Here is a 13,395-nt window from a genome sequence, read left to right as displayed (position 1 = left end):
AAAAAAAATGCCAATGTGGTCTTACAATTTTAATGATATGTAGTAATGCAGCAGTGATTGACCCAGACCCTTCACATCATCATAAGGGGCACGGAAATACACTGACACCAATCACTATAATGTAAAAAAAAACAGCTGATGCAACATTTATAAAGAAATTCAAATGCAATGTAGGTTTCAGGAGAAATTGGCATGAGTTAACTAAAGCTAAAACAAACAGAAGAAACAAAGTGTCCTTTGCTGAGGGTGATGTGAGCTCATGGGGGGGCAGCAGCAGGTCACGCCCCCGTGTGGCTGTTCACTTCTCCTTCAGCTTCACGCCTCTTCCATATCTGAAACACCACAGTCAACAGTGACGTAAGGAATGAACAAAATGTCACAGTAAACATTTGAACTGGTCTGAACTCCTCCAGCATGTTCGCCGTGTTCAGTCACCTGTATATAAGCTTCTGACAGCGTGATCATCTGTGGCAGGATGTCAGTCACCTGCAGGTCCTGAAGCTCGTACCACTTTCCTGTGCCCTGTGAAACGTTCATGTCAACATGCAGATCTCCAGGGCGTCTACGTTCTCACTGGGCATATGACATGTAGCGTAAGACCACTCACGTGATGCAGGACATGAATCCTGTAGGCGCCCTCTGTTGGCTTTCCATCATGGACCACGTTGGCTACGAGGTCGTAGGTGGTGCTCTTCTCCGTCACCTGGGCCTCCTCGGTAAGATACTCATGCAGGTCAACATTCCTGAAGAAGGTGGAACGGGAGTTAAGTGAATATGTATCACTATCTCCAATCGTAATGTTTAATAATCACAAAATCAGAAGGAACATACTATCCTCAACATGATGATGTTAAACCAGAACTTACGTTATAGGAAAGTTGACGATGGTCGGGTTCTTTTCTACAAAGAAGTTATTCTTGGTGAACCTCTTGATGCAGAAGATAAGGTATGGGGGAAGTCTAGTTAACTGGAACCTTTTGAGGAAGTTTTCTTTATATGTCTTGTACTCCTACAGCAGAAAGTGAGAAAACAGAAAGTTCCTCATGAGCAGTTATAGATCAGATCCGCTTTTGTACCACAAACAGAAGTGATGCTCAACATGAATAACAAGTAGTTTTCACACATCCTTAGTGTAGCACACAGAATGCTCACTGCAGCTCTCATGGCTACATGAACAGAAGAGGAAAAACAGCAGATATATTCACTCTGTGATTGACCACACCACCCACACCCTCAACATCTACTTCACCATGATTAATTCTACTTTTATAGAACAGAAAAACCAGAATTACTAAAAAGGTTTAGGTGGACAATCATTAATATTTTTAATAAAGCACAATATATGGTGCCTTTTACTAGAAATGCAATGCATAATACATCATGCATAGTTGTTCTAAATGAGAATGAGTAAATTTAAAGAACACACTTGCTCTGTGAATTAAATGACATTCCAGGATGGTTATTTGCGATAGCAAGGCTATGATACCTTCTCCGTGATGCCGTTGAACTTGGCCAGGATGTTGAAGAGAGGAACCTGTGGGATGATGAGCTGCTCCTTCTCATCCTTGTAGAGGGGAGCGGTGGGCAGGTCCAGCGTCAGGTACAGGAAGTTGGACTCCAACATCTGCTCCTGGTACTCGTCGGTCTGGAGCAACACCTCCTTCTCCTCCGCCGGCTGTGGAGGGCACCACACACAGTTTCTGTTAGACTCAGTGTGGCTAACTGGGGCCCCCCAGTAAAACGTCAACAGCTGGAGTGATTTCAGGTTTCTTCTGAAACTCAGATTCTCAGCATCTGAGAAAGTAGTTAAACTGAATCAATGTTGTTTTTGTGGCAGAAACGGGTGTGGGTGGTGCAGGAGGTGGAACGGTACATATGACCAACACTAAAACCCTTCAGTGTGTTAACTGCTGAACAGGGACAGCTCCCAATGTAGGAAAAATAAGACCTTCTGAACACTCAGTACACTGGCGTACAGGATGTACGGTTGCCGTACGACTTTTGATATATTGCGACCACTGCTGCCATATTGTGGTCTAGAAGTTGCAGCAATTCTTAATTAGGGTTGGAAAGGGCCGGTCGCATGAAAACAGGAAGTAAACTGATATTAGAATGATGACCACGTTCTACCTGGAAGAACTTACCAAGTCCGGGTGGGGAAGCTTTTTGGAGAAGATACGCATGGTGCCCTGGAACGCTTTTGTCACAATAGCTGCAACAGAAGATTCACCCAGCGTGATTACTGAACCATGATCTCCATCAAGACTAGGAGTACTACACATGCATATATTTCCATCATGAAATAAAATAGAAGTCACAAAGTCATACTGTGCACTAAAACTGCAAACTGTGCTAGGAAACTGATGTAACGACGTATGTGCAAAAGAATAGACAGTAAACGTACAGGACTTCTTCTTGGTACCGCCAAGGGCTCCATGCAGTGCGTTAAGGAACCAGGAAAGAAAGTCCACAGCATCTCCTACAGGCCAAAGAGAACATTACAGCTAGTTCACATCATTCTACACATTATACACATACCCATCCCAGTGCTGGGGGGAGTGGTTGGGGTCTCTGAGGGGCGGGGGCTCTGAAGCTATGGCCGGGTGCTACCTTGCTTGGTGATCTGGAAGGTCTTCTTGCTGCAGAGCACGACGGCCTGCAGCATCTCGTGTGGAGACACGTGGGCTTTGAAGTTGCGGGGGTTCCAGAGCTTACGCATGAGCTCGCCGAAGCGCTTCACCAGCAGGAACATGATGTCACCAGGAGGACGGCGGATGGTGCGGTAGCTCTCCTCCTCCAGGAAGTAGTTACGCAGCGGGGGCACGTTGGACAGAGCCTGCAGACACACGCCACACCTGAAGCCCAAGTTTCATGCTGTTGCAACTACTTGTAAATTCTTGTTTTGTAGATCCAAAATAGTTACACATCTGACTAGAAAATAAATGAATAGTTAATGAACACAATAAGGCAGTGTTCACAACACATTCATTAACACGCTGTGTAAATAAACCCTCTAATTAAAGCCTAGAGGACACGCTTATGCCATGGTGTGGCGGAGGGGGTGTGTGGCGTGGGGGTGTGGTGGAGGGTGTGTGTGGCGTGGGGGGGTGTGGTGGAGGGAGTGTGTGGCGTGGGGGTGTGTGGTGGAGGGAGTGTGTGGCGTGGGGGTGTGTGGTGGAGGGAGTGTGTGGCGTGGGGGTGTGTGGTGGAGGGGGTGTGTGGCGTGGGGGTGTGTGGTGGAGGGGGTGTGTGGCGTGGGGGTGTGGTGGAGGGAGTGTGTGGCGTGGGGGTGTGTGGTGGAGGGAGTGTGTGGCGTGGGGGTGTGTGGTGGAGGGGGTGTGTGGCGTGGGGGTGTGGTGGAGGGAGTGTGTGGCGTGGGGGTGTGTGGTGGAGGGAGTGTGTGGCGTGGGGGTGTGTGGTGGAGGGGGTGTGTGGCGTGGGGGTGTGTGGTGGAGGGAGTGTGTGGTGGAGGGGGTGTGTGGTGGAGGGGGTGTGGGGTGTGTGGTGGAGGGGGTGTGTGGCGTGGGGGTGTGTGGTGGAGGGAGTGTGTGGCGTGGGGGTGTGTGGTGGAGGGGGTGTGTGGCGTGGGGGTGTGTGGTGGAGGGGGTGTGTGGCGTGGGGGTGTGTGGTGGAGGGAGTGTGTGGCGTGGGGGTGTGTGGTGGAGGGAGTGTGTGGCGTGGGGGTGTGTGGTGGAGGGAGTGTGTGGCGTGGGGGTGTGTGGTGGAGGGGGTGTGTGGCGTGGGGGTGTGTGGTGGAGGGGGTGTGTGGCGTGGGGGTGTGTGGTGGAGGGGGTGTGTGGTGGAGGGGGTGTGTGGCGTGGGGGTGTGTGGTGGAGGGAGTGTGTGGTGGAGGGCGTGTGTGGCGTGGGGGTGTGTGGTGGAGGGGGTGTGGTGGAGGGAGTGTGTGGTGGAGGGGGTGTGGGGTGTGTGGTGGAGGGGGTGTGTGGCGTGGGGGTGTGTGGTGGAGGGAGTGTGTGGCGTGGGGGTGTGTGGTGGAGGGGGTGTGTGGCGTGGGGGTGTGTGGTGGAGGGGGTGTGTGGCGTGGGGGTGTGTGGTGGAGGGAGTGTGTGGCGTGGGGGTGTGTGGTGGAGGGAGTGTGTGGCGTGGGGGTGTGTGGTGGAGGGGGTGTGTGGCGTGGGGGTGTGTGGTGGAGGGGGTGTGTGGCGTGGGGGTGTGTGGTGGAGGGGGTGTGTGGTGGAGGGGGTGTGTGGCGTGGGGGTGTGTGGTGGAGGGAGTGTGTGGTGGAGGGCGTGTGTGGCGTGGGGGTGTGTGGTGGAGGGGGTGTGGTGGAGGGAGTGTGTGGTGGAGGGGGTGTGTGGCGTGGGGGTGTGTGGTGGAGGGAGTGTGTGGTGGAGGGAGTGTGTGGTGGAGGGAGTGTGTGGCGTGGGGGTGTGGTGGAGGGGGTGTGTGGCGTGGGGGTGTGTGGTGGAGGGAGTGTGTGGCGTGGGGGTGTGTGGTGGAGGGGGTGTGTGGTGGAGGGGGTGTGTGGTGGAGGGGGTGTGGTGGAGGGGGTGTGGTGGAGGGCGTGTGTGGCGTGGGGGTGTGTGGTGGAGGGGGTGTGGTGGAGGGAGTGTGTGGTGGAGGGGGTGTGTGGCGTGGGGGTGTGTGGTGGAGGGAGTGTGTGGTGGAGGGAGTGTGTGGTGGAGGGAGTGTGTGGCGTGGGGGTGTGGTGGAGGGGGTGTGTGGCGTGGGGGTGTGTGGTGGAGGGAGTGTGTGGCGTGGGGGTGTGTGGTGGAGGGAGTGTGTGGTGGAGGGGGTGTGTGGTGGAGGGGGTGTGGTGGAGGGGGTGTGTGGCGTGGGGGTGTGTGGTGGAGGGGGTGTGTGGTGGAGGGGGTGTGTGGCGTGGGGGTGTGTGGTGGAGGGAGTGTGTGGTGGAGGGCGTGTGTGGTGGAGGGGGTGTGGTGGAGGGAGTGTGTGGCGTGGGGGTGTGTGGTGGAGGGAGTGTGTGGTGGAGGGAGTGTGTGGCGTGGGGGTGTGTGGTGGAGGGAGTGTGTGGCGTGGGGGTGTGTGGTGGAGGGGGTGTGGTGGAGGGGGTGTGTGGTGGAGGGGGTGTGGTGGAGGGAGTGTGTGGCGTGGGGGTGTGTGGTGGAGGGAGTGTGTGGTGGAGGGAGTGTGTGGCGTGGGGGTGTGTGGTGGAGGGGGTGTGTGGTGTGGGGGTGTGGTGGAGGGAGTGTGTGGTGGAGGGAGTGTGTGGCGTGGGGGTGTGTGGTGGAGGGAGTGTGTGGTGGAGGGAGTGTGTGGCGTGGGGGTGTGTGGTGGAGGGGGTGTGTGGTGTGGGGGTGTGGTGGAGGGAGTGTGTGGTGGAGGGAGTGTGTGGCGTGGGGGTGTGGTGGAGGGGGTGTGTGGCGTGGGGGTGTGGTGGAGGGAGTGTGGCGGAGGGGGTGTGTGGCGTGGGGGTGTGTGGTGGAGGGGGTGTGTGGCGTGGGGGTGTGTGGTGGAGGGGGTGTGTGGTGGAGGGGGTGTGTGGTGGAGGGGGTGTGTGGTGGAGGGGGTGTGTGGTGGAGGGAGTGTGTGGTGGAGGGAGTGTGTGGTGGAGGGGGTGTGGTAGAGGGGGTGTGTGGCGTGGGGGTGTGTGGCGTGGGGGTGTGTGGTGGAGGGAGTGTGTGGCGTGGGGGTGTGGTGGAGGGAGTGTGGTGGAGGGAGTGTGTGGTGGAGGGGGTGTGTGGTGGAGGGAGTGTGTGGCGTGGGGGTGTGTGGTGTGTGGGTGTGTGGTGGAGGGAGTGTGTGGCGTGTGGGTGTGTGGTGGAGGGAGTGTGTGGTGGAGGGAGTGTGTGGTGGAGGGAGTGTGTGGTGGAGGGAGTGTGTGGCGTGGGGGTGTGTGGCGTGGGGGTGTGTGGTGGAGGGAGTGTGTGGTGGAGGGGGTGTGTGGTGGAGGGGGTGTGGTGGAGGGAGTGTGTGGCGTGTGGGTGTGTGGTGGAGGGGGTGTGGTGGAGGGGGTGTGTGGCGTGGGGGTGTGTGGTGGAGGGGGTGTGTGGCGTGGGGGTGTGTGGTGGAGGGAGTGTGTGGCGTGGGGGTGTGTGGTGGAGGGAGTGTGTGGCGTGTGGGTGTGTGGTGGAGGGAGTGTGGCGGAGGGGGTGTGTGGCGTGTGGTGGAGGGAGTGTGTGGCGTGTGGGTGTGTGGTGGAGGGAGTGTGGCGGAGGGGGTGTGTGGCGTGGGGGTGTGTGGTGGAGGGGGTGTGTGGCGTGGGGGTGTGTGGTGGAGGGGGTGTGTGGTGGAGGGGGTGTGTGGTGGAGGGGGTGTGTGGCGTGGGGGTGTGTGGTGGAGGGGGTGTGGTGGAGGGGGTGTGGTGGAGGGGGTGTGTGGCGTGTGGTGGAGGGAGTGTGTGGCGTGTGGGTGTGTGGTGGAGGGGGTGTGTGGTGGAGGGGGTGTGTGGTGGAGGGGGTGTGTGGTGGAGGGAGTGTGTGGCGTGGGGGTGTGTGGTGGAGGGAGTGTGTGGCGTGTGGGTGTGTGGTGGAGGGGGTGTGGTGGAGGGGGTGTGTGGTGGAGGGGGTGTGTGGTGGAGGGGGTGTGTGGTGGAGGGAGTGTGTGGCGTGGGGGTGTGTGGTGGAGGGAGTGTGTGGTGGAGGGAGTGTGTGGCGTGGGGGGTGGAGGGCCACAGGTGACCTGTGTGGTGCAGTGCTATAACTGTTGTCTGGGTTTTGTTTTATGTTGACAAAGTGTCGTCTTCCTCAATCTTGCATTCCTTACTCTGAACTGTGATACAACCATCAAGCTGGTCATATGTGATTCATAATTAATGACACAGGACACAGTTTGGTGAGAGATTGCAGCTGTTTAGACCAACAGTGGATTATAATAGCATAAATCTACTCCAATCCTAGCTGCACGGCAATGTCAACTAATATAATAATATTCACACAGTGATATATTTACTTTTTTGCTACTAATTTCCAGTCACCATAGCAATTGTTTTTTTCTCAACACACAAATGAAACAACAACATCATCACCGCTGGGTCAGTACTGGAACTTTCTGCTGATGTCGCATCCAGCGAGAGTCATATTTGGTGAGGTGAACATGTTTGGAGGCCATTAATTCAGCCTGGGGTGGAGTGGGGTGGGGTGGGGTGTGTGCGTGTGATGGGAGAGCGGAGGATATGGGACTGGAGTGTCTACTGCCATCTTCTGGTGAAATATAAAATAGCATTTTTATATAAACGTTTCACTGACTGTCCTGGGCTCTTTCATCAGCAACTACGAATGACATCATCAAGCTCTATTAACTAATCAGAAAACAGCAGCTTTATTAAGCGGTCACAAAAATCCTCCTTGTCTGTCCATTATTTTGCATTTGCAAGCTCAGCACTACACATGCTGCTCTTTGAAGGAGTGGGATGAAGCTTTGGGTGGACCATAGCAGGGAAGAGCGTGAAAACAGGCGGAAGCTGGCAGAAGAGAGCAAGAAAGCCAGAGGGGGTGAAGGAACTGCAGCGTTGCTCCTGGACACATATGGAAACGCATCTGTATAATGCGTAGAACTGACTGAGCAAAGGAGAAAGGTGATTTAAGTGACTTTGAACGTGGCATGCTTGTTTGTGCCAGACGGGCTGGTCTAAGTATTTCAGAAACTGCTGATCTACTGAGATTTACACGCACAACCGTCTCTGGGGTTTACAGAGAATCATCCAAAAAAGAGAAAATATCCAGTGAGTGGCAGTTCTGTGGGCACAAATGCCTTGTTGCTGCCAGAGGTCAGAGGAGAATGGCCAGACTGGTTTGAGCTGATAGAATGGCAACAGTAACTCAAAAAAACATAATAATGGTTATAACTCAAATAAATATCTCATTACAACCGAGGCATGCAGAAGAGTATCTCTGAACACATGCAGCAGAAGAAGACACCGGGTGTCACTCCTGTCAGATAAGAACAGGACAGGCTCACCAAAATTGGACAATAGAAGACGGGAAAAATGTTGCCTGGTCTGAGGAGTCTCGATTTCTGATGTAACATTAGAATGGTAGGGTCAAAATTTGGCATCAACAACATGAAAGCATGGATCCATCCTGCCTGGTATCAACGGATCAGGCTGGTGGTGGTGGTACAATGGTGTGGAGGATATTTTCCTGGCACACTTTGGGCACATTAGTACCAATTGAGCATCGTATCAATGCCAAAGTCTACCTGAGTCTTGTTGCTGACCATGTCCATCCCTTTATGACCACAGTGTACCCATCTACATATGGCTACTTCCAGCAGAATAATGCACCATGTCATAAAGTGTGAATCATCTCAGACTGGTTTCTTGAACACGATAATGAGTTCACTGTACTCGAATCGCCTCCACAGTCACCAGATCTCAGTCCAATACATCACCTTTGGGATGTGGTGGAACGGGAGATTCACATCATGGATGTGCAGCTGACAAATCTGCAGCAACTGTGTGATGTTATCATGTCAGTATGGACCAGACTCTCTGAGGAATGTTTCCAGAATGGTTTGATGACAAATTCAGTTTAGGAAAAATTGAGGCCTGTGTAAGAGATATTAAATGCTGGATGTCTCTAAACTTCCTCCAACTTAATGAGGACAAAACAGAAGTTCTCCTCCTGGGCCCTAAGGCCGCAAGACAGAAAATTCCAGATCTAATGCTTAATCTCGCAGACTACCCCATTACACATAATACTGTATACGCCTTCATAAATACTGTAACTGAACTCCATCAGTCTCCATAGATATTGTAACTGAACTCCACCAGTCTCCATAGATACTGTAACTGAACTCCACCAGTCTCCATAGATACTGTAACTGAACTCCACCAGTCTCCATAGATACTGTAACTGAACTCCACCAGTCTCCATAGATACCGTAACTGAACTCCACCAGTCTCCATAGATACCGTAACTGAACTCCACCAGTCTCCATAGATACCGTAACTGAACTCCACCAGCCTCCATAGATACCGTAACTGAACTCCACCAGCCTCCATAGATACCGTAACTGAACTCCACCAGCCTCCATAGATACCGTAACTGAACTCCACCAGTCTCCATAGATACCGTAACTGAACTTCACCAGTCTCCATAGATACTGTAACTGAACTCCACCAGCCTCCATAGATACCGTAACTGAACTCCACCAGCCTCCATAGATACTGTAACTGAACTCCACCAGCCTCCATAGATACTGTAACTGAACTCCACCAGCCTCCATAGATACTGTAACTGAACTCCACCAGTCTCCATAGATACCGTAACTGAACTCCACCAGTCTCCATAGATACCGTAACTGAACACCAGCCTCCATAGATACCGTAACTGAACACCAGCCTCCATAGATACCGTAACTGAACACCAGCCTCCATAGATACCGTAACTGAACTCCACCAGTCTCCATAGATACTGTAACTGAACTCCACCAGCCTCCATAGATACTGTAACTGAACTCCACCAGCCTCCATAGATACCGTAACTGAACTCCACCAGCCTCCATAGATACTGTAACTGAACTCCACCAGCCTCCATAGATACTGTAACTGAACTCCACCAGCCTCCATAGATACTGTAACTGAACTCCACCAGTCTCCATAGATACCGTAACTGAACTCCACCAGTCTCCATAGATACCGTAACTGAACACCAGCCTCCATAGATACCGTAACTGAACACCAGCCTCCATAGATACCGTAACTGAACACCAGCCTCCATAGATACCGTAACTGAACTCCACCAGTCTCCATAGATACTGTAACTGAACTCCACCAGCCTCCATAGATACAGTAACTGAACTCCACCAGTCTCCATAGATACTGTAACTGAACTCCACCAGCCTCCATAGATACTGTAACTGAACTCCACCAGCCTCCATAGATACTGTAACTGAACTCCACCAGCCTCCATAGATACTGTAACTGAACTCCACCAGCCTCCATAGATACCGTAACTGAACTCCACCAGCCTCCATAGATACTGTAACTGAACTCCACCAGTCTACACAGATGTTAGAAGTGTGTTCATAGGAATGGAAGGTGGATCCAAAGAGTAATAAACAAACCAATCAATGCCAGAGTTCCTGTGTTCATCTACTTATTCCTGCATAATGCACCTTCAATTGGACACAAAGTATCCAAGAAAAACCATGTCAAGTGATTTTGGAAACTTTAAAACAAAAGGTTTAATTTACTTGGTTCTGTTTCAGATCTGAATACAATGTTAAAATTGCAAGCGTCGTACCTGTAGAACTACGTTGGCATAGTCATTGGCTTTGATATTATTGAGACCCACAATTCCAGGTAAGTAAGTGGTGCCATCGAAAGCTCTGTACAGCTTTCCGTGCTTATCCAGAGCAGAGATGTGCTGTTTAGTGAACGTTGGCTTCAGCACATACTGCAGAGAAATATCACCACAAAAACACGTCAAACATAAAGAAACATTACAGTAACCGCTATAAGATGATATAACAGTTATAACAGTAGTTTCTGCATTTCCACAATTCAATGATTAAATACATTAAACATACATCCCCTCATTCTGTCCAAACATCCCATCACATGCAGTGAAGAGTTCTTACTGTGATATCCTCAAGTGATGAATCAATGATTTCGTAGTTGTCTGGTAAACAGTAGAACTTGAGCGTGTGGAGATTTAGGAAGACGTGATGTGTGAACTGAACACTATGGGTGTACGCATGGGACTTTAGGCCTCTTCCTGAAACACACACAAAATACATCACAGTGTGTATTAGCATGTTTATGGAGACCACAAAGTTAGCCTGGTGTGACAATACTGAAGCTCACTACTGCTTCTTTGACCAGTTCTGTGGGTTCAGTCTGCCAGCACTGTTGTTCAGCCATAAGAGTGTTTATAATGAAGCACAAAAGTAGGAATCTGGTTTCTTTAGGAGCTCTGTGCTCACAACTGGTGTTTCCCATAAAAATCAGCTGAACTCTTTGAGAGACGAGGAAATAAATGTCAAAAGCTAAATGAAGACAAATTCATTCTTATATATTAATGCAAATGTCTTATTCATCACTGTATTTTACACTGCAAAGTATTTTGTGTGTACCTAAAAGTGCTTACCTTGAAAATACTTCCCACAGATGAGACAGGCGTAGACATTAATATGGGAGAGAGAAACTGAACACAGTTTCTCAAAGTCAAAGTCCAAGACACTCCTACATAAAAAAGGAAAAATAAAACTGAGCTTATAAAATAAAACTCAGTTTCTTCTTGGCATAAGGGTTGAGGGAATTGATGCAGTTGTGGTGAATGAAACATTTCCACTCCAACCTGTTTATTGTGTCCAGGTATGGACAGTGTCTGCTTCTCTTGTCCTCAGTGTCCTGAGAGCGGCCCACCTTTCCAGGTACCTCTGGAATTCAGATATTTTGACGTTTGTGAAGTCACATCACAGAAGTTGCTCTGGATAAGATCAGCAATATGCTGAAAATGTTATATTTCAGGTTTATGCAAATGTTATTTGGCAATATAACCAACATTTTGTGACCAGATACACAATAACTGCATGCATCAGGCTGTATATTTTCTGTAAGTGAAATGTAGCTACAACACACGTCTTTAAACGAACACGACGCTTTCTGTGGCAGATGCAGAACCAGGTGCATCTGTAGGACAAGGTCCTGGGTTCATATTTCTCTTCAAGGAAAGGGCCGAAACACGAACGCCTACCAAGTTATTCCTCCAACAGATTTTATATTCAGGTGGCTTCATATTCAGACCTTTGCAAAGACTGATTAGCTAGTTTAGAGTCAAAAAACCTTCACAAAACAGCAACGTTACAAATGGAGTAAAGTGTGTCGCAAAATAAAGGATGTGGCTAATGATACTGAAAACAAGAGAAAGTTAAGCTTGCTGGCTAAATAAGCAAACATTAAACAAATGTGATGGAGTTGTATGTGCTAGCTAACCAGCTCAAGAGCTAAATCACAAGAGTGGGAAGAAAAAACAAAGTGAGATGCAGCGACGCTAGACTAGCTGCCTGTGTCATGGTCCTGATCTGGTGTAGTTAGATCACCTGTCCTGTGTCCTGATCTGGTGTAGTTAGATCACCTGTCCTGTGTCCTGATCTGGTGTAGTTAGATCACCTGTCCTGTGTTCTGATCTGGTGTATTTAGATCACCTGTCCTGTGTCCTGATCTGGTGTATTTAGATCACCTGTCATGTGTCCTGATCTGGTGTAGTTAGATCACCTGTTCTGATCTGGTGTAGTTAGATCATCTGTCCTGTGTCCTGATCTGGTGTAGTTAGATCACCTGTCCTGTGTCCTGGTCTGGTGTGGTTAGATCACCTGTCATGTGTCCTGATCTGGTGGTTAGATCACCTGTTCTGATCTGGTGTAGTTAGATCACCTGTCCTGTGTCCTGATCTGGTGTGGTTAGATCACCTGTCCTGTGTCCTGATCTGGTGTAGTTAGATCACCTGTCCTGTGTCCTGATCTGGTGTAGTTAGATCACCTGTCCTGTGTCCTGATTTGGTGTAGTTAGATCACCTGTCCTGTGTCCTGATCTGGTGTAGTTAGATCACCTGTCCTGTGTCCTGATCTGGTGTAGTTAGATCACCTGTCCTGTGTCCTGATCTGGTGTATTTAGATCACCTGTCCTGTGTCCTGATCTGGTGTATTTAGATCACCTGTCCTGTGGCCTGATCTGGTGTAGTTAGATCATCTGTCCTGTGTCCTGATCTGGTGTATTTAGATCACCTGTCCGGCGTCGTCGGGGGAACCACGGCGCGCGCGCACGTATTCGGCTAACGGCTAACGCTAGCTACACGCTGCACCGAGCACACGTTTGGATGTTAGTTAGCTCCACTAATCACAGTTAGTCGGTTCTGCTGGGCCTCATGAACACCTCACACGCCGTTACCTTCCTCGTCCTCGTCCTCGTACGGTCGCTCTCGTTTCAGATGGGCCATGTTGTTGGAGCTGCACGAGACCTTCACCTCACACCGTTCACGCGCCACTCACGCCCCGCCTACACGCGCGCGCCAAGAAATAGGTGGCCGATAGTAACCGTACCCCACAACTTACTCATCAGAAGTATTTATTCATTTCCGGCTTTTGCTGTTCCACTATATTTATATTCACGTTACTTTACTACTTTAATGTAATTGTTGTAAAACCACTTTAATCACGCGGTTTAAAGCGCTCTGCGGGGGCCGCTCTGTGAACTCCGAGTGTATTTTTTCTGGCCAACACATTAGCGCCGAGCGGCGGGGGCTGCGGCCAGAGTTGCCAGGTTCGCGGATTTCACGCCACATTGGGCTTGTTTGAAAGTCCAGCCGCGGGTAAAAACTCTGGGGTCGCGGGGTGCGGTTTGTTGGGCTACTTTTGAGTTGGGAGTTACAAGTCAACACTAAGAATCGATCGCGATATAATACTTAATTTGTCTCCATTTTAAACACCCCCCCCGTCAACAACTTTGTGCTAGTTTAGGCTGCTGAA

General features: G+C 50.8%; 1 protein-coding gene across 1 annotated transcript; it reads right to left on the bottom strand.

Annotated features, from left to right (window-relative positions):
* Positions 1–16: 16 nt before the first annotated feature.
* On the bottom strand, positions 17–12,977 carry usp39 (ubiquitin specific peptidase 39). Its single transcript, XM_076987117.1, has 13 exons — positions 12,818–12,977; positions 11,226–11,307; positions 11,016–11,110; positions 10,507–10,643; positions 10,170–10,322; positions 2,611–2,836; positions 2,405–2,479; positions 2,145–2,212; positions 1,487–1,675; positions 867–1,009; positions 608–743; positions 436–522; positions 17–332 (listed from the first exon to the last, which is right to left on the bottom strand). The coding sequence occupies exons 1-13, from the start codon at positions 12,864–12,866 to the stop codon at positions 279–281; spliced, it is 1,494 nt and encodes a 497-aa protein (XP_076843232.1). The 5' UTR covers positions 12,867–12,977; the 3' UTR covers positions 17–278.
* Between the last annotated feature and the right edge of the window lie 418 nt (positions 12,978–13,395).

This window comes from Brachyhypopomus gauderio, unplaced genomic scaffold (genome assembly GCF_052324685.1).
Source record: "Brachyhypopomus gauderio isolate BG-103 unplaced genomic scaffold, BGAUD_0.2 sc51, whole genome shotgun sequence".
NCBI classification, from domain to species: domain Eukaryota; kingdom Metazoa; phylum Chordata; class Actinopteri; order Gymnotiformes; family Hypopomidae; genus Brachyhypopomus; species Brachyhypopomus gauderio.
This window is presented reverse-complemented; position numbering and strand designations above follow the sequence as displayed.

Excerpts from the sequence above, each read along its gene's own strand:
- usp39 (XM_076987117.1), bottom strand. The coding sequence starts at position 12,866 with ATGGCCCATCTGAAACGAGAGCGACCGTACGAGGACGAGGACGAGGAA. Across the intron at positions 11,111-11,225 it reads TACCTGGACACAATAAACAG|GAGTGTCTTGGACTTTGACT; the intron begins GTTGGAGTGGAA and ends TTTTTTATGTAG. Across the intron at positions 1,010-1,486 it reads TCAACGGCATCACGGAGAAG|GAGTACAAGACATATAAAGA; the intron begins GTATCATAGCCT and ends TTTCTGCTGTAG.